At 44.3% G+C, this 20,949-nt stretch overlaps 1 protein-coding gene across 6 annotated transcripts; it reads left to right on the forward strand.

Annotated features, from left to right (window-relative positions):
* The first annotated feature begins 3,540 nt into the window (after positions 1-3,540).
* Positions 3,541-8,781, forward strand: LOC100384098 (uncharacterized). Of its 6 annotated transcripts, none has more exons than XM_008679444.3 (6): positions 3,547-4,440; positions 4,580-4,656; positions 5,985-6,051; positions 6,167-6,356; positions 7,525-7,612; positions 7,994-8,781. In XM_008679444.3, the coding sequence occupies exons 1-6, from the start codon at positions 3,861-3,863 to the stop codon at positions 8,117-8,119; spliced, it is 1,128 nt and encodes a 375-aa protein (XP_008677666.1). In that variant the 5' UTR covers positions 3,547-3,860; the 3' UTR covers positions 8,120-8,781. The 6 variants fall into 6 exon arrangements, with proteins under 6 accessions (XP_008677669.1, XP_035822961.1, XP_008677668.1 ...); NM_001321767.1 differs by having other exon boundaries at positions 3,664-4,440; positions 5,985-6,042; positions 7,994-8,265; NM_001176690.2 differs by having other exon boundaries at positions 3,672-4,440; positions 5,985-6,090; positions 7,994-8,265.
* Positions 8,782-20,949: the final 12,168 nt, after the last annotated feature.

A 20,949-nucleotide genomic window follows, 5' to 3' on the forward strand; every position in this document is an offset into this window, starting at 1 on the left:
CCATGAAGACATCAGCATGGAATCGCTATAGGACCTGTATGATGGACTGGCAAAGCGGTAATGCCATACCGGGAGTAAGGCTACGCACGACCCTACAGACGACCTCAGGGATACCACGCCAATCTGGGGCTGCAGGTCTCTCCCTCTCTAATAGAAAACAAACCTCCTTTGTAAGGTTCTTTCCTTGAGCTATAAAAGGGAAGGCTCTCCTCTTTCAACACACACACAAGCTTCAACATCGTTCTCAAGAAATTGTGCGATCAACACTACACTGAACTAAGGCGCAAGACTGAACCAGTATAACTCATCATCTCACACCCCCTCTTTTGGAATCCATGTGATTCACCATTCAGAGTGAGTTCGCGCTAGCAACCCGCACCGAACATAAATTTTATTGTCTCCCGATTTCCGAAACCGCGATAGTTACGTGCCAGGCAGGGGACCGTTAGATTGCCAAAATACATTCACCACTCCGATGGCCCAGTCATCAGCGCTCACCAGCAGCGAGACTTTTGCTCCAGGAAGTCGCATCGTGTTCGGCTCCCTCGACTTTCTCGCCACAGCCACCAGCGAGCTCCACCTCGCCAACCAGCACTACTACAGGAAACCTCTGTACAGGCGGTCTGATTAGCCTCTACACAGGCGGTTCCAGGAACCGCTTGTGGTGCACCGACTGTGATGTAAAACAACATCACACGCGGTCAGTCGAAAACCACTTGTGATAGACACACATCACAGGCGGTCCGGTTGAAAAGAACCGCCTGTGATAGAAACACATCACAGGCGGTCCGGTTGAAAAGAATTAATAACAGATTCAACACACAGATTCAAATATAAGTCCGACTGTATTTCAATATACAGATTCCAGATTCATATTTAGATTCCAGATTCATATACAGAATTAATAACAGATTCAACACACAGATTCAAACACATATTCCATACACAGATTCATAATACACAGATTCCATACACAGATTCCATACACAGATTTATACACATATCAAGTTTCATCATACACAGATTTATACACATATCAAGTTGCATAACAACTCAACATCTCAAAGTTCCATAGACAACTAAACATCTAAAGTTCCAAACTAAAGATTTAAACACTGTGTGATATCGTGTACAAACTTAGTTCTGGGAATTGTTGCAAATTTCCATTTGTATTGTAGAATAGCCCTTGTTGATGAAGAACTTCACGGCGCATAAAGTAAAGCAAGTCTTTTACAACCTTAGCCACGCCGACGGAAACCATATCTCTTTCTAACCATTCAACATTGATCTTGGATTTAGGAACCTGCAATGAAAGCAAAAAGCAAGCAGTACTAAGAGTAATGTGATGAGCAACAATATAACATAAAAATTGCAACATAGGCAATGATAGCGAACTTACATCCTCACGATTGACCATGTAATGGAAGGTGACACGACACCATTCGTATACATAATAACCGCACAGGACAGTACCCGGTGGTTGTTTGTCACCATATGGAAGGTTATGTGCGAAATCGCGCTCACCCAGAGGGTACAATCATGGAGGGATACACTACAGAAGAAGTGATTGAGAGTTGTATAGATTACATCAGTGACGGAACAATGATAGATGTGCCTGTACCTAAACATGAGGGTAAACTATGTGGGAGAGGGAGAATGGGCAAGAAAACTTTTCGCGTTGAGGATTACAAGCTAGTACATTGTGCTCATGGTAGTGTACTACAACATCTCACGATAGCTGAGCCTTACATAGAGGAACACCTGGATGAGCTTCGTAAAGAAAATCAGAACCGCACAGAGGACTGGATCATGAGGGAGCACAAACATCGTTTCAGCGAATGGTTAATGGACAAAAACATCCCATTCGGAGACTCTTTGGAAGAGAAAACAATGAAGAATTTGGTTTCTGGGCCATCGTGTTTTGTGACATCATGGCAAGCATATGACCTCAATGGGTACACATTCTACACTAAATCAAAAGACATGAAAAGTGTTGCACAAAATAGCGGTGTTCGTATCGATGCTTTTGACCTACATGGACAGAAGACCACATATTTTGGATTCATAGAGGAAATATGAGAACTTGATTATGGCCCAAGCATGAAAAAACCCTTATTTAAGTGCCAATGGGTACAACATCCCGTGGGGGTGATAGTGGATAACTACGGACTCACACTGGTAGACTTAAAGAAAGTAGGATATAAAGATGACCCGTGGGTTCTCGCCGAATGTATTGCACAAGTGTTCTATGTACTCGATCCAGCAGATGAGAAGATGCATGTAGTTATTTCTGGAAAGCAAAAAATTGTTGGAGTTGAGAATGTGGGAGACCAAGATGAAGAATACAATAAGTATGAAGAGATGTTCGTCTTTAACGGTCCAGAGAGAATCAAGCGTGTGGAAAAGAAAATTGATAAGAACTTAAAGCCATACATGCGAAAAAATGGTAGTTCATGAAAAATTGTATGAATCAAATTGTATTTGTTTTCATGTATGATCGACTATGAATTGTGGTTGCCAATTAATTTAAAATCTCTCTAGTTAATTATGTGTGCTATTATAATTCATTTAAATTGTATTTGCATATTTTTGTTAAAAATTAAATATTAATTTATTTAAATTGTATTTGCATATTTCTGTTAAAAATTAAAATATTAATTTATTTAAATTGTATTTTCATATTTATGTTAAAAATTAAAATATTAATTTATTTAAATTGTATTTTCATATTTTCACAATCACAGGCGGTTTTCTAACCGAACCGTCTGTGATGTAAAAAACCTACCGCTTGTATAGAGCCAAATTGTACTAGTGCAGGAACAAGGCGGAGAAACGGCGCCTTAATAGGCTTGCCGACGCCATCATACAGAAGGCGGAGGGAGCCTCGCCTTCAACACTTGTGGTCGTCGTTGACCAACTGCTAAGATATGTTCTTGACTTAGCTCGTGGACGACTCGAGACACAGCTCGACTGGGCCCAACTCCGACGTCGACGAGGCCCTGGAAAGAATCTCTTTCGTGGCAACACCACCACAAAATGACAATGGCAAGTGGGGACAATGAGTCCTCCAACAACAATGAGGCGCCCTGAGGTCTCTTGCAGTCGCTGTGGTGTCGTGAGTTGGGAGAAATAGAAAAATGAAGGGTTTAGGTTTAATTACGCTTAAAATGGAGGGGACTGTTTTTAGCTGCTTTTAGCTGGTGTGGGTTAGTTAGGGAATGCTGCTCAAAGTGCATTATTAGGTGTCCATTAACAGAGCGACCAGGCACATATAGCCTGAAAAGGGAATGTTACCTCACCTTTTGCATTCCCTCTCCCATAGCGCGCGCGCACACACACACATCCCTATCGAAAGTGTAATTCTCCCACACTAATCTGCCCAAGAAACACCCCCCAAAAAGCGAGTGTCTGGAGAGGGGGGGAAAAGAAGAGAGGCTGGAGAAGAGAGAGGGAGAAAAAGAAAGGTGAAAGCAAAGCAAAAGGAGATGCATGGTGTGGGAGAAAAGACCAATATATATGTTCCTCCCTAGGGCCTAGGCCACCTCATCCCCTAGCTCGCCGCCTCTTTCTTCACACGGCAGGGCACACTGCTATACACAATACAAATACAAACACACACTCCTGTCCTTTCTACTCCAAGTTTCATTCCAAACCCTCCCCCCTCGCTCTCGACGCCTCAGCTCCTCCCCCTTCTCTCTCAACTCCTGCTAGCTCTCTCTCACACACACTAGCCGGCGGCGCTCCTCAATTTTCACACTTCCTAACCACATCAGGCGCACACCTACGCGGCCATACCCTCCTCCACCGATCACTTCTCGGCAGCCGGCTTCTCGTCCTGCATCCCAGGAGAGATCGAGAGAATGGAGCTGTTCCCAGCGCACCCGGACTTGCAGCTGCATATCAGCCCTCCCCCAGCCACGAAACCAACGGAGCTAGGGTTCTGGAAAAGGGCTCTAGACACCACCCCGACAGCAACTACAACGGCCGCGGCGGCCACCACGGCCCCCTCCCTCGCCTTCGCGTCCTCGGCGCCGACAGCCGTGGGGCACCACGCGGCGGCCGGCGCGCACCACAACGACCACCACCATCAGGTGCCGACGACGAGCTCCCACTCCCACCTGGTGGGCCTCCCGTTCTTGCACCACACCCAGCCCATCCTCCTCCCGGAGGGCCGCGGCGGCGGCCTCCGCCGGGACCTGGCAGCCGCGAGGCCCATCCGGGGCATCCCCGTGTACAACGCCTCGCAGCCGCTCCTCCACTTCCTGCAGAGCCACACGCATTGCCACGACGCGATCGTCGGCGCGGCCGGGCCGAGGTTGTCCCCCAAGGCCGCGCTCCGGCTCGCGGCGAAGCGGGGCGCGCGCGCGCCCCGGATGCGGTGGACGACGTCGCTGCACGCGCGGTTCGTCCACGCCGTCGAGCTGCTCGGGGGCCACGAGAGTACGTACGCGCCGCTAGCTCCTTGCCTAGCGTTTTAGCTAGCTAGCACGTCGTCGCTGCTAGCTAGCCGGCATGCTGGGTGAATGGTTGCGTGCCGACGACGACGATGCTTATATATATGCTGCCTCTCTTTGTGCAGGAGCTACGCCCAAGTCAGTTCTTGAGCTAATGGACGTGAAGGATCTGACCTTGGCCCATGTCAAGTCGCACTTGCAGGTGAGGGGGGAACAATCGACCAGCTGTATGGTTAGCATTACATGAATTATATCTGTCCTTGTACTCTGTGTGTGTGTGTGTAATGGGTTATTAGCAGAGGTAATAATTAATGTCAGCTAACGAAGAACCTAGCAGCTCTGATAGCTTTCATTCGTTTTGCATTGTTGTTCTTGCACGGACTTTGTTCTATATGCTAGCTACTCCTAGCTACGTATGAATGTCGTTCATCCTCTCTAGCTCGTTAACGTACACACCTTAACTGTTCTTTGTAGTGGTATTTCTTTATTCTATCCTAAACAAAAGAGCAAGACTAGAGTACTAGCTATATAGACCTCAATATGCAAGAGAGACAAAAGCAGTGCGTTTTGTACGTACTTATTACATACAGGATATATACCAGCAACAAGCTATACACGTACACTCTCATTTCTTGCACGATAAAGTTGACCTTTATTAATTTTGTCCACGGTCTGGACAGTTTTCACTGCTTGTAGTACTGCTGCCTGCTATATGGTACAGCTAGCTCAAGCTCATGCATGCATGGAATAGTATATAGTAGAGAGAGAGTCGTCATTTTACACTTTGGAATCGAAAGCAGTAAAAGTTTCTCTCCCGGCCGTATCACCATTCACCACCACCCCCCTGCATATCTAGCGCGATCGATGCTAGGTCTCGAGCGATCGACATGCCCCACACCGGAAGGAGGGACGATCAACTGAGCCGGCCTGGGGAATGAAGGTCATTGGATGGCATGGCGGCCGGGCGGAGGCGGAGCGCATGTCGATGCGTTGCTGGCGGTGGCCGTGGCGGATCGATCGGACGGCCATCGTCGTCTCGACGATCGATCGATCCGCCATGCGTACGATGCGCACACGCAGGAGGAGGAGCAGGGAGCAGGCGAGCAGCAGAGCCGCAGCAGGAGGGTGGCAAGTACAGGCAGCGCCCCGCATCATTCCGCAATAATGGATCTTACCCTCGGAGCTGTGCCGCTGCTGCGTGCTGCACAGTAGCTGATGGAGCCATCAATGCTCCTCCCCGCTAGCTTGAGCAGCCTTATTCATTCATTAGGTACTTGTTCATTTGGCGGCCCTGCTTCCTCTTGTAGACTAGCACACCCCCGGCCCACTGACTTTAATGCACTACTACTACTTGCGTAGTTGGATACGTACTACTGTACTAGTACTACAGCTACTCCTATAGGCGACAGCTCAGTCAACCCTGCCAGTTTTTTTTTTTATTTTTTTACGCTTGATCGTCATTCAGCAGCACGTAGTATAAGTACATGCCACCATCGTCATCCTTGGATTTCTGTCTGTTCTTGGCCGCAGATGTATCGCACCATCAAGACCACCGACCACAAGCCAGCTAATTCTGCTTCATCCTACGGTATGTACGGTACGGTACGAGTACGACGACGATCATGCTAGCTGCTACGTACGTACACGTATACCGCTAGGTGTCGGCGGTAACTCATCAGTGGTCAATCGATCGAATAATGTGTATTTTGCAGGGCAAGCAGCAGCCGCGAAACCGGTCATCGACATCCCCGACCCCGACGACGACAGCCTGTTCGACCTCATCACCACCAGCGCCGGGTCTGATCAGTCGTCGTCGTCGGCTCAGCACTCTAACCCTGACGGCGGCGGCGGCAACGAGCATGGCTCCAGCATGTGCGCTCTGTGGTGCAGCTCCTCGACAAGGTACGTACACAGATTTGTATACATCGAGCATCTAGCTAGCTTTCTAGTATGTTCAGAAGAGGTATACTGCTAGCTAGTATATAGCAGTACGTCTCTGACCTCTACATGCATGCGGCCGGTACGTACTTGTATATATATTCTTCAGTTCAGAAATCGATCAGCAGCTAATAATAACGTGCACCTTCCAATATAATCGACACCTTAGCTTTTCCCCGATCCAAACTAGTGGTCTTCTTCCTTAATTAGGTTGAAAATACTCATCTTCTCTCTAGCCACTTTAGGCAAAACAATTAATGGAGTATTCCCTTGTCTCATTTTTCTTTGTCTACTACTACTACTACTATATAACGAAGTGCTCCCCCCCCCCCCCCCCCCCAAAAAAAAAAGCACCAGCGGGGATCGTCGTACCTTTGTTCCGTCTGCTCCCCATCACGGCGCAATTATCTCTCGAATATATTAAGCTATTAGATTTGATATATGCTCTTGGTATCAATGACAAAGTGCGCACGTTCTTCCGGTACGTACGTACCACGACATGGAACAGTGGTCCGTCGAATCTTGAGAAGCTACGTGGGAAACAACATGATATATGTGTGCGATTTTCTGTGGTCACAAAACAAAATGTGTATGTGTGATTGCAAGCACGTACGTGTGCGCGCACTACAAACGAAATACAGCAGTAAACTATCACGTTCCTCGTCCCACATCCTATTTCAAACTCTACTCTATAAACACGGTACAAAACAGTGTTTTACACGACCATATCCGCTAGAGCTAGACACAGGAGGTGTTTGTTTAGGATTATAATCTATCCAGATTATATATACACAATCCAATAAATTTTAAGCTAAGTGTTAGTTCAGAATTTTATTGGATTATATAATTTGGGCAGATTATAATCCCAAACAAACACTTCCATAGTTCCTAATATGATAAAGTTAGCATGTCATCAACAGCATCTTAATTAGCAGTGAAAGTATAGGTGCTGCATGCATGCCCACTTTGTTCCCTACCTACCTTCTTTTATTCTCTCCTATCAACGGACTCCCACTACCTACGGATGAAAAGATATGGAGGCATTATTTGATTCTCTCGGTCAGCTAGCCCATGCATGCCAATCTTTTTCGAAGACTGAACTATTCCCCTCTCTTTTCCTTCTTTGATCCAGCATCAGCAGGGGGGGCTGGTTCCATGACAGACCAAGAGACGATGATGCCGCCACTCCCGGTCCCGGCGACGACATCAAATCCTTCGAGGTACGTACTACGTAGCGTACGCAGCTAGCCCTTCTTCTCTACACCGAGTCCATCATTATCTCCAATACCACCTCGCCGCGCGACGGCCATGATGCCGTGCTAGTCAGTGCAACGCCGATCATTCTGTTTCGTGCGCCTTTACCACACGCATGCCGTACGTGCTCCTTGCTGAGCTAATTTGATCAATGCATATTGTCGGCAGCTTGCATCTCATTTTGGAACCATCAGTTAGCTAGTTTTAGAAACTTAAATCCCCTCCGGAATTCCGGTGCTAATTTTCCCCTCAATCTACGAGAGTCTCAAAGAGGGTTTAATTTCCAAACTAGCCCTTTAATTTGATTTTTTTCTCTCTCGTTTCTTACACCTAATGTTTGTTTGCAGGACGTGCAATCACACAGCCTTCTTGACGATGTCGCCGACCTCAACTCGTCGCCGTTCCAGGTAGTAGCTGGGATGTTTGGCAGCGACAAGAAACCGAACCTCGACTTCACCCTAGGACGGATATAATCCGCACTGTCTATCTACACCTCGACCATCAGCTGAGCCAACCGAGATCGATCGATCGGCCGGCCATGGATACGAAGCTAGATACAGGCTAGAGCTAGCTGCACTGCATACATAGGTTGATCTGCTTCTAAGCTGCCATGTTTATGATCTGATGGAGCATGTGCGTGCGGTATGCATGCATGGTCGTAGCGAGGGAACAATGAAGAAGAACCAAAACGCTTGAAGAAATGAAAAAAGAAGGCGCGCTAGGAGTAAAGAATAGGAGATATGGCAACCGTGGATTGGATCCAGGAACAAATTAAAGCTAGCGCGCGCAAAATTAAAGGAGGCGGGGGAGACATTGGTGCGTGCGTGTTAGTAGATATAGACAGCTCGATAGGCTTTATCCAAGGCATGTGGTGTACACATGCATGAGGGATCGGATAGAGAGATCGATCAGAGGTGCATGACGCATGAGGCACCTAGTTGTAGCTAGGGGCCGGTTGGCTGGCCAAGATTTGACAAAAAAGGTTTGCTTCATATATATCCTTTATTATGTTATATGCTTATGCCACACAAAGTGTACTGCAAAGAGAGCTAGGTAGCTAGCGCATATTATATATATATATGTCATATATATGCCTGCATGTATTGTTTGGACCATGGAAGAGTATTATTATTCTTGCGCTCTGTTAGCTCCCAATGCAACCGAGAGGCAATAATAAGTTCTTGCCCAGGGTTGAATGTATCATGCGTTCAACCCTGGTCGGATTTGTAGTCCTCGAGCGAAACAAAAAGCTATGTTCAACTGGTCCGTATCAGAAAACTTGGGTGTTAGTTTGGTTCACATATTTGTAACGTGAATGATAATCGATAACGTTAAATCATGTTTGGTTAAGTCTAACCGTAATTAGATAGCACGCTAAAAGTTGATATTGTCCTATTTAAACTTGTTACCACTGGTAATCGAGTGAGAATCATTACCGTTACCATTTACCACTACCGGAATCGCGTTCTTTGCCGAGTGTCTAATACACTCGGCAAATGCTATTTTACACTCGGCAAAGGCTTTGCCGAGTACTTTTTTCGGACACTCGGCAGAGACTTTGCCGAGTGTCGAAAAGCACTCGGCAAAGAAAAACACTCGGTAAATTAAGAATCGATTTAAAAAAAACAGTAAAACATTTTTTAAAATTATAGGAACTAATCTCCAACCCTACATATTACCTTACCCATTGCCCTATCATTTTTCACTATTATTTTGAATCAATTTTATATGTTTTGTGAATGGTGAGATTCGAACCCGCCGCAACCTCCCACTCGCGCATACCCTCCTATACCACTACACTACTACACCAATTACATCTATATTACGTTTTCATTCCCCATGTACTATAACAAACCGAGAGTAATTTGATTATTTAAGGCACTAAATGAGTTCATTTGAAAATGTGACCAACTATAAAGTTGCATAACTTTTTGAGATCTACAAGTTTTATTTTAATAGTTTCTACATCCGAGACTGTTTACAAAATTTGAATTTTAAATTTGAAAACTTCACACGAATTTTTCAATGATAAGATGATTTCAAATCAAAAAGTTGTTAATTACAAAGTTTCATTATATTTCAAGACCTACAACTTTTATTTTGGTGGTTTTTCCATCCGAGATAGTTTAAAAAATTCAAATTTTAAAATTCAAACAAGTTTTGCATAACAAAATGATTTCAAACCAAAATATTGTCAACTACAAAGTTTCATAACTCTTCAATACCTACAACTTTCATATTGGTGGTTTTTTCTTTCGAGGTTGTTTTCAAAATTCAAATTTTAAATTTTTTAAATTCAGATGTAGTTTTCGTTGACAATATGACTTCAAATAAAAAAGTTGTCAACTACAAACTTCTATAACTTCTCAAGATCTACAAAGTTTATTTTGGTTGTTTGGTCATTTGTTCATCTCACATGATGGTTCTAACAATATGCACAAATTCTATACGTCTCTCTCGTAGTTTCATAAACTACGAGAGAGATATAGGTTTTATGAACAAATTTATTTTTATTTTGTTATATGAAGAAATGTTCAATATATAAATTGTACATCATGATGAGTTATACAAATTTGTAGTTGAAAACTTTTTCATTTGAATTAATTTACTGCTTTAAAATGTGATTTTTAAATTGTCTTTGCCTAGTGTTGGAAAAAAATTCTTTGCCGAGTGTCAAAAATAAAACACTCGGCAAAGAGCTTCTTCGCCGAGTGTTATCTTTTACCGAGAGTTTTTTGTGTGGCACTCGGCAAAGTGCTCTTTGCCGAGTGCTCGAAAAAAAAAACACTCGGCAAAGAATTTGGCACTCGGCAAAGAGCAAAATTCCGGTAGTGTACGTTACATTTCATTAACCAAACGACACATTGGATGTTTCTGAATTTTTTATGATAATATTTAGTATTGTTGACATTTTTCTCTATGGCATCTCTTGTAATAAAAAAGGAAGCTCCATCAAGTGTCCCTAGGGTTCCAATAAGTAAAAGAAACCCTAGTCTAAAAGGTACGGTTTGGTCCCGTTTAATGGGCTGGTCCACAACACGTCCCCAACCGGACTGCCAAGACAAAGGTTTTCTCCATCCCGTTATGTTTGATGTCTGATATGTTCTTTGCAGAAGCTATTCCATGACCGAGTAATAATTCTGCCAAGCTCTAGCATAAGAAAGAACCAATCTGAACTCTATTTCCTGGATTTTATTTGTAGGCATATGACTGTTGGGGACTTGTTCTCAAATGCTATGAATTAAGAACAAGGCAACATAAAAATGTTAAATGATACTGTCCTTCGTCCGTGAAGCATTATTCCTTTGGGAATAATGAACCTTGGACGAAGGTTGATAAGAGTCTTATTACGAAGTTGAACCTTCGTAATAAACTTTTAATAAATATTGTAAGATAATGCAAAGTAAAAGATATAAAAATGAATAAATGATTCACAGATGTATTATATCATATTCACTTAATATAATGAATCATTAAATACAATGATACCTATGCCTTGACAAAGGTTATATTCCGAGAGATGCGGTTGCAAATACCAGAATGCGTGAACAGTAACGGAATACTGTTCACTATTTATAGGCACAGGACGCAGCCTGTGAGGAATTACAAGTATGCCCCTTATAAGAACTTACAACATTGACTCAGACCTTTATGGACTAAAAGGTCATTCTATCTTTAAGTCGGTTTGTAATGCCGAAGCTCTACGAAGAGGTACCTTCGGCTATCTTGTACGAACAGCTTCATCCGAGGATCACTTCTTTCTATAAGACCTTCGGCGACGAAGCATAGACCCAACAGTAGCCCCTTTCGCGGTGCTAGATCGTTTTTCGTAACGAGCTTGATCCGTGAAAAAAGTTTCTTAAGCTTCGGAGCGCCGAAGGTCTAAAAAACACCTTCCCTGAGCTCGTTGTCGAGAAACGATTCGATTTCCCTGCGCGCAGCGGCCCCACCTTGCAGAGTTACTGTTCGGTCACTGCGGTCCACCGTACAGCGAGAGCGAGCGGGTGTCCGCCTGGTGTAAAACTCCTGGCGCTTCGCCTTCTTACCTGCGGCACTATATAAACAGACGAGTAGGTGTGAAGTTACCACAGCATTTACTGCTATTTGCACTGTTTTGCTGCCAAAATTTTTAACCATCGCCGAAGCTTGTTTGTGAGAATTGAACGAAGCTCCATCTTGAAGCCTGCTTCGGAGAAAAAAGTATTAAAGTTTCACAAGTTCATAGTTAAATGGCCAGAGTCCGTTCTACCGCTAGGGTTGAGCGTGAGGGGGACGAAACTGAAGCTTCGGAGACTGTCCCTATCTCCGAAGCCATGCAACGATCTGGGTTAGTGACTTCGGAGAAGATTCCTGGTGATGATGCGGAACAAGCTGTCGCTGAAGCAGAAGGAGAAGATGCTGGGGAAACTGACCCCGAAGATGATTATCACCTTGCCACGCCAAGCAAACCCAGTCACTTGGACTTCGGGAAATCTACTGTTTCGAAGGCTGATCTGTCCAAGATGGTAAAATCAGGCTATTTTACTGAAAATCAAAAGAAGCTATTACGCTTCGGGGGAGAAGAGACTACCCCGAAGCCAGAGAAAGATGAAATTGTTATTTTTAAGAGCTTTCTAAAGGCTGGATTAAGATTCCCCCTTCATGGGATTATTGCAGAGATATTGAAAAATTTTGGAATCTATTTTCACCAGCTAACTCCTAACGCTATCGTTAGGCTTAATGTTTATATCTGGGCACTCCGAAGCCAGGCGGTGGAACCATTTGCTGACAGCTTCTGTCGAGTTCACGAACTGCACTATCAGACAAAGGCTAGAAAGGATGGTTTACATGAGAATTTTGGTTGTTATAATTTTGCTTATCGGAAAACTACGAAGTATCCTGTGATCAGCTACCGAAGCAAATGGGCAGCAGGGTGGAAATCAGAATGGTTCTATGTTAAGGTTGATGATGATAAAGAAAAGCTTGTGCAGAGTCCACTGGAACTAACCTTCGGAGAAACTCGCCCCCAGTGCCACATGCTACCAGAGGGTCCAACTCAAAAAGCAATGTTTGAATTCAAAATAATTGCAGAGAATATTAGTACAAGGGACCTGGTCCAGGAATTCTTGGCCTTCAAGGTTTTTCCTAGTGTAAAAGAGTGGGAAATGCCGAAGCTGAAGGGGGAGAAGAAAAAAGGTGAACTTGTACGTTTGCCTTACTACTTCAAATTTAAAAAATATTTTAAAACTCCTTGCCAAGAGTGGCTGGATACGATTGAAGTGATGTGCAACGAGATACTTGGTAATTATTCAAAAAAGGAAGATCAATTGATGACCGCAGCCTTCGGCACCCGTCCGAAACGAAGGCTAAATCGAGTATTGGACGCCTTGGGTTTCGAATACCCAGACTACGAAGATCTGAACAAAGGTGCCGGAGGGCAAAAAAGGAAAAGGGCAACTGAAGCCTTAGATGAAGGTGAAAAAGAGCCAGTAAAGAAGAAAATTTCAAAGAAAAAGAAACCTTCTTCTCCGAAGCAACAAATATCCGAAGCAGAAGAAACCCCCGCATCACCTTCTGCTGCTGTTGTTGAAGAAATTCTGAAGGTAATGACTGAATCCTTACCTGCGAAGCTAAGTCCACTGGGTCCTCAACTGACTAAGTTTTTTCAGAAGGACAAGGAGCCTGAGAAATTGAGGAAAACAATCAAGGGAAAGAAACAAAGAATCATTACCGTGACAGAGGTAATTGACAAAACGCCGCCAAGAGCTTCGGCCCAAAAAACACAAGCAGCAGCAGAGGGGGCAGATATTGAAATTGCACCTTCGGAGGCCGCAGCCGCCGAAGTTACCTCAGCTGAAGATTTGAATTTAGAGAGCACAATTGAACATATTGACCAAATGCTGCTAGACATGGCTGCAGAGGAAACTGCCACTGCTGCCGAAGAAGCTGTGACCGCAGCGTCAAAGAAAGGAAAAGAAATTGCTGATGAAGCTTCGGAAAACGAAGTCTTTGCGTTCAAAAACTTAGTTGGAGAACATCTAACAAAAGCTGAAATAGAAGAGCTTAAAGAGTATGCCCAATCCTGTGGATACAAACCTGGGGCACTCCTCTTCGGAGGCGTTGATGATGAGAAATTAGAGTGTATTCGGGACCAAACAGGGGCCAAAGTCATCAGCACTCTGTCCAGGAGTATTGGATTCTCGAAGCTAGAAACAGATATCAGCCGCTACCGACGACAACATGTCGTTGGTAGTTTATTTTTCTCCAACTTCAAGGTGAATGACTTGTCCCTTAACTTTTATTGCTTCTAGTAAAAACATGTCTGACGAAGGTTGTGTTTATGTAGAGTATGCTATTGAGCAAAGCCTTGCAAATGCAGCAAGATCTTGAAGATAAAAAGCATGAAGTTATAATTGGAAATTTGGAAAACAAAATAAAAGAGCAATCAGATGCTTTTGAGAAAAAGAACTTTGAGCTCCAGGCAGCCGAAGGTTTACTGGCGGAAGCTGAAGCAAAAATATCAGAACTGAACACGAAGCTTCTCCGCCAGTCTGAGCAGTTCGAACAAGAAAAACAAGATCTCAATGCAAAACTTGAAGCCGAAGCTCAGCAAAATTCGGATTTGAGAAAACTACTGACAAATCTTCAAGAAAAATGCCTTGAATTTAGCAACAAGTGTATTCAACGACTAAGGAAGATTTTTCACTCAGTTGGAGCCAGCAGCGAAAAATTTACCCCCTCAGCTGAAGATCTACCAAAAACCTTCGAACACATTGAGGGGGAGATTGACGAGCTCGACGAAGTCATAGCTGGGCATGGCGACTTTTGTGCCTGGGTGGCTTCTCGAGGGACTGCTGCAGCATTCCTGAAGGCTGGCTGTGATCATGGGAAAATTGTCAACAGGCCAAATTTCACTTTGTCACCATCAATCCTGGATGACATTCCTGATCTCGCCCGAAGCATCTCAAATCGATTCATAAAAATGATATGGACAAAAGGTGGTCGAGAGAAAGCTGGAGACGAAGCTCGAAGCCACCTTGATCCAGTAAGAAATCATACCTTGTGCTTACCTTTTTCTGTAAACTTGATTTTGACTTCCAACGACCTTATTCGTGTAGAATGATGAAGCCGAAGCTGATGACCAAAGATAATGCCGAAGCCGAAGCTCCTTGGAGATTTAGATAGTAGACTGCAGACAGTACTTGAAAAACTTTTGAGATAACTTTTGTGAATGTAAACAAAACTTGTTTTTAATGTATGCTGTTCATACCTTGTAATATATCCTTAACCTTTCACTGATGTATGTGAAATGCTTTGATGTGGACGAAATTTCCTTTTTTGAGCCGAAGGCGAAAAAACACCTTCCCTTCTTTTCGTACGCAACGAAGCATAGAAAACAACATTTTCCTTTTTTCCGAAGCTCTCCTTCATGGAAAACAACATTTTTTCCTTTCTTTTTTCTCTTCTTGCCGAAGCAACCATTTTATGCGATGAAAATGATTATCCTACATATGCCTAGATGAATGTTTATGAATGCAAATGCTATGATGTAATGTGATGTGCAAATGAATGGCCAAACACGTATCCGAAGCCATATTCATAACCATTAGTTTCTTAAAAACAATCACACCTCAGCTCTGCATTCCCTTAGGAACGACTTTGGAGCTTCTTCGCCTTTACTTTTGGCGGAATCAGCGTTGACTTTTCGCTGTAAGCTCTGCATTCCCTTAGGAACGTCTTTGGAGCTTCTTCGCCTTTACTTCTGGCGGAATCAGCGTTGACTTTTCGCTGTAAGCTCTGCATTCCCTTAGGAACGTCTTTGGAGCTTCTTCGTTTTTACTTTTTGGGCACTCGATGGTGCACTCTCAGCTTTTACATTTACATTCTTTGGGGGATTTTGCTCTTATAAGACTAAAAAAGGAAATTACATATACTGGCCCCATTAAAAACCTTTCCCCCCTTTGGAAAGAAAAGGGTGCCATGAAAAGAAAAATAAAAATATGAAAAATTACATCGAATTATACATAATATCGCCGAAGCTCATCCGCATTCCAAGATCTAGGAATGTCATTGCCGTCCATATCTTTCAATCTGTATGAACCGGGCCTTGACGAAGATGCTACTAAGAAAGGCCCGTCCCATTTCAACTGCAATTTGCCCACTGTTTCCGGGTTGGCCACCCTCCGAAGCACCAAGTGCCCTGGCTCAATATTTTTTAACCGAACCTTTCTATCCCGCCATTTGACTGTTTCAGCTTGATATTTATTAATATTCTCCACGGCTTGTAATCTGATCCCTTCTAAAGCATCTTTTTCTATAGAATAAGCAGCTTCGGAATCTGATTCTGCCGAAGCTACTATCCTTATTGATCCGGCTTTAGCTTCCTCTGGAGTTATTGCTTCGTCACCGAATAACAACTTAAATGGAGTGAAGCCTGTAGACCTTGATGTTATCGTGTTGTGGCTCCACACCACTTTGGTTAGCTGATCTGGCCATTTTCCTCTAGGTTGATTGAAGATTAGCTTCATTATTCCTGTCATTATAATGCCGTTGGCTCTTTCAACGAGTCCATTTGACTCCGGGTGCCTGACTGATGCGAAATGGATCTTCGTACCAATTTGGTCACAGAAATCCCTGAAAGCTTCGGAGTCAAACTGTGTTCCATTGTCCACAGTGATAGCCTTTGGCACCCCGAAACGACAAACAATATTCTGCCAGAAAAATTTTTGGACGGTAGCCGAAGTTATTGTGGCTAAAGGCTTCGCCTCAATCCATTTAGAAAAATATTCCACAGCTACCACAACATATCTCAGGTTCCCTTGGGCCGGTGGTAACGTACCTAACAAGTCAAGGCCCCACCTTTGCAATGGCCAAGTGGGTTGTATGAGCTGTGTCAAGGACGAAGGTTGTTTTTGATCTCTTGCACATTTCTGACAACCTTCGCACTTTTGAACCAATTCTGCTGCATCCGAAGCTGCCTTCGGCCAATAAAACCCTTGACGGAAAATTTTTCCGAGTAACGGCCTAGATCCAATGTGAGATCCACACAGGCCTGCATGTATTTCTTTCATTAACTCTATACCTTCGGTTCTGGATAAGCATTTGAGCAGCGGAGCACAAACTCCATGTTTATACAACTCCCCTTCTATCATGACATATGGACGAGCTCTTGCTTCTATCCTCTTGTTATAAGCTTCGTCATCTGAAAGAAATTTACCCTGAAGGTAAGAGATGATCTCGGTTCTCCAATCTTCGCTAAAAACAGGAGATATATTAAGAACTGCTCTTTCAAGAAGTTCCACCGAAGGTGCTTTTATTGTTTCGAAAAATACATCCGAAGGTAAAGGCAGCCCTTGTGCTGCTGACTTAGCTAGCAAATCAGCATGCTCATTTTGTCCTCTAGGGATATTTTTGACAGAAAACCCTTCGAAGGAAGCTTCAACTCTTCGAACCATATCCAGATATTTTTCAAGCTTCGGATCCTTAGCCTTGCAACTTTTGTCAATATGACCCGAAACAACCTGGGAATCAGTTTTAAGTATGGCTCTTCTAATTCCCATTGCTTTTAACTTTCGAAGACCTAGAATCAATGCTTCGTACTCAGCAATGTTGTTTGTGCAATTAAAATCAAGCTTTGCTGCATAACAAGTTTTGACTTTGGAAGGTGAAACCAACACAGCAGCCGCTCCTGCTCCGAAGGTTCCCCAAGATCCATCACAAAACACTGTCCAGGCTTCGTTGTCTTTATTTGTTTCCTCCTCCTGAGCCCCTGGCGTCCAATCAGCAATAAAGTCTGCCAGTGCCTGTGACTGAATCGAAGATCTATGAACATATTCAATACAAAATTCATTGAGCTCTGCAGCCCATTTTCCAATCCTTCCAGTAGCTTCTCGGTTCCTCATAATATCTTTCAGAGGTTGTGATGAAGGAACAATTATGTTGTAAGCTTGGAAATAGTGCCGAAGCTTCCTGGAGGCCATCAAGACAGCATACAGTATCTTCTCCAACTCTGTATAATTTTTCTTTGATAAACTAAGGACTTCGGAAACAAAATATATTGGGGCCTGCCTTCTGACTTGACCATCAAGCTCCTCTTGGACAAGCGCTGCACTTACCGCTGAGTGCGAAGCTGCCACATATAATAATAAAGGAGCCCCTGGCATTGGTGGAGTCAGTGTTGTTAGATCTATCAAATACTGTTTCAGTTCTTCGAAAGCCTTCTGCTGGATTGGTCCCCATTGAAAGACTTCGGCCGACTTCAGCACTTCGAAGAATGGTAAATTTCTCTCTGCTGATCTGGATATGAATCTATTGAGAGATGCCAATCTTCCTGTCAATCTTTGAGCCCCCTTCTTTGTAGTTGGTGGCTCCATCCGAAGTATAGCTTCAATTTTACTTGGATTGGCTTCAATTCCCTTTGTTGAAACCAAGCATCCAAGAAATTTCCCCTTCTTCACTCCGAAGACACATTTTTCTGGATTTAACTTTAAGCCAGCTTGCCTGAAACTGGCGAAGGTCTCCTGCAGATCAGCAATATGATTCTCCTGCTTCGTGCTTTTGACAATGATGTCATCAACATAAGTTAGCACATTTCTGCCTATTTGAGATTGAAGAACCTTCGCAGTCATTCGGCTGAAACTTCCTCCAGCGTTTTTGAGCCCCTCAGGCATCCGAAGATAGCAATATGTGCCACTTGGAGTGATGAAGCTAGTCTTCGGCTCATCTTCCTTCTTCATCCAAATTTGGTGATAGCCTGAATAGCAGTCTAACAGACTCATGAGCTCTGACGAAGCTGCTGCATCAACTAAAGAGTCTATCCTTGGTAGTGGGAATTCATCCTTCGGACAAGCCTTGTTAAGATCTGTAAAATCGATGCACATTCGCCACTTGCCATTGGCCTTTTTTACCATAATAGTGTTAGCCAGCCATTCTGGGTACTTCACCTCTCTAATAACTCCTGCACTGAGGAGTCTTTTGACTTCGTTGCGAGCACCTTCGGCCTTATCATCTGACATTTTCCGAAGCCTTTGCTTTCTGGGTCTGAAGGATGGATCGACATTGAGCGAGTGCTCGATAACATCTCTATTAACTCCACAAAGATCATTGGCTGACCATGCAAAAACATCCTTGTTATTGAACAAAAACCTTATCAAGGTTTTCTCTTGCTCTTCGGATAACTGAGATCCTAACAGCACCTTCTGCTCTGCTATGTCCTCACATAAGAGCATAGGCTTCGGCTGGTCTGCTGAAGCTGCTTTCTCCCTCCTGAACTTGTACTGTTCACAAGCTTCAGCTCCATCTATGTTATGGATTGCTTTTGAGTCAGTCCAATTGCCTTCGGCCCTTCTTGCAGCTTCCTGACTTCCATGGATAGCAATGGGTCCCTGATCCGAAGGTATCTTCATGCAAAGATAGGCAGGATGAAGGATTGCTTCGAAGGCATTAAGAGTACCACGACCAATAATTGCATTGTAAGGGTATTCCATGTCAACAATATCAAACACAACTTGCTCAGTTCTAGTGTTGTTGATGAACCCGAAGGTCACTGACATGGTGATCTTGCCCAGTGCTACGATCTGTCTTCCTCCGAAGCCACAAAGAGGATGTGTAGCATCATGAATCTTATCTTCTGGCTCTTGCATTTGTCTGAAGGCCTTAGCAAAAATGATGTCAGCTGCACTGCCTGTATCAACCAAGACATTGTGGACCAGAAATCCTTTGATAACACAAGAGATAACCATGGCATCGTTGTGTGGGTAATCTTTGAGCTGAAGGTCCTCTTGGGAGAAGGTAATAGGAATGTGAGACCATCTTGACTTGATGAAGGGTCCTTGCACCCCAACATGCTGTACCCTTCTCTGTGCTTCCTTCTTCTGTTTCTTGTTAGCTGGCTCTGAGGACGAGCCACCTGTGATCGGGAGCACCAGCTTCGGGTCCGAAGCAGCTCCAGCTTGGTTGTTGAACGAAGCCATCAGCTCAAAAAGTGGAAGTGAGTTCACCGGAGGTGGGCGCCAATGTTGGGGACTTGTTCTCAAATGCTATGAATTAAGAACAAGGCAACATAAAAATGTTAAATGATACTGTCCTTCGTCCGTGAAGCATTATTCCTTTGGGAATAATGAACCTTGGACGAAGGTTGATAAGAGTCTTATTACGAAGTTGAACCTTCGTAATAAACTTTTAATAAATATTGTAAGATAATGCAAAGTAAAAGATATAAAAATGAATAAATGATTCACAGATGTATTATATCATATTCACTTAATATAATGAATCATTAAATACAATGATACCTATGCCTTGACAAAGGTTATATTCCGAGAGATGCGGTTGCAAATACCAGAATGCGTGAACAGTAACGGAATACTGTTCACTATTTATAGGCACAGGACGCAGCCTGTGAGGAATTACAAGTATGCCCCTTATAAGAACTTACAACATTGACTCAGACCTTTATGGACTAAAAGGTCATTCTATCTTTAAGTCGGTTTGTAATGCCGAAGCTCTACGAAGAGGTACCTTCGGCTATCTTGTACGAACAGCTTCATCCGAGGATCACTTCTTTCTATAAGACCTTCGGCGACGAAGCATAGACCCAACAATGACGCTTTCTACAAGCTGACCAACATTAGCGGACAAATTCAGTCATATGTATTTGATAGTAAGTGTTCCTACCATTTGAAAACCGACTTTAGGTGTTTATTATGTGTTGACACCTTTTTTGGGCACCAATCACTCAACAAGAACTAGCGGCGGTGCTTTCTGGTCAGGCGCAAACGGTCCGCGGCACAGGGCCAGACGGTCCGCGACCTGACGCGAGGCTAGGGTTCCCTGCCTGACGGCCGGACAGTCTGCGCCTGTCGGGGACCATAATTAGGGGTACCCCCAAGTCTCTTAAATATCAGCTGGTAAACCCCATCAGCACAAAGCTGCAAAGGCCTGATGGGGGCGACTCAGGCCAAGGCTCCGCCCAAGGGACACGATCCCGCCTCGTCCGAGCCCGGCCTCGGGCAAAAACAGCCGACCCTGGAGGATTCACGTATCGCCCGAGGACCCCCTCAAGCAACGGACGCACCTTCAGCTTGGCCGAGGCCCAACTCGGACAGGCTTCGCGGAGAAGAAACCTTGGCCAGATCGCCACGCCAACCGACCGTACCACAGGAGCATTTAATGCGAGGGTCACCTCACACCTTATCCTGCTGCGCGCTCAGTCGACAGAGCCGAAGTGACCGCAGTCACTTCGCCGCTCCACTGACCAACTTGACAGGAAGACAGCGCCACCTGCCCCGCTCCGACTGCCGTGCCGCTCACCAGAGTGGGGCCG

Source organism: Zea mays, chromosome 4, assembly GCF_902167145.1.
Source record: "Zea mays cultivar B73 chromosome 4, Zm-B73-REFERENCE-NAM-5.0, whole genome shotgun sequence".
NCBI classification, from domain to species: domain Eukaryota; kingdom Viridiplantae; phylum Streptophyta; class Magnoliopsida; order Poales; family Poaceae; genus Zea; species Zea mays.

What these genes read in the sequence shown, in the direction of transcription:
- LOC100384098 (XM_008679444.3), top strand. Translation starts at nt 3,861, where the DNA reads ATGGAGCTGTTCCCAGCGCACCCGGACTTGCAGCTGCATATCAGCCCT. An exon ending in TGGTGCAGCTCCTCGACAAG is followed by an intron (nt 6,357 to 7,524) that starts GTACGTACACAG and finishes TCTTTGATCCAG; the next exon opens with CATCAGCAGGGGGGGCTGGT. An exon ending in ACGACATCAAATCCTTCGAG is followed by an intron (nt 7,613 to 7,993) that starts GTACGTACTACG and finishes GTTTGTTTGCAG; the next exon opens with GACGTGCAATCACACAGCCT.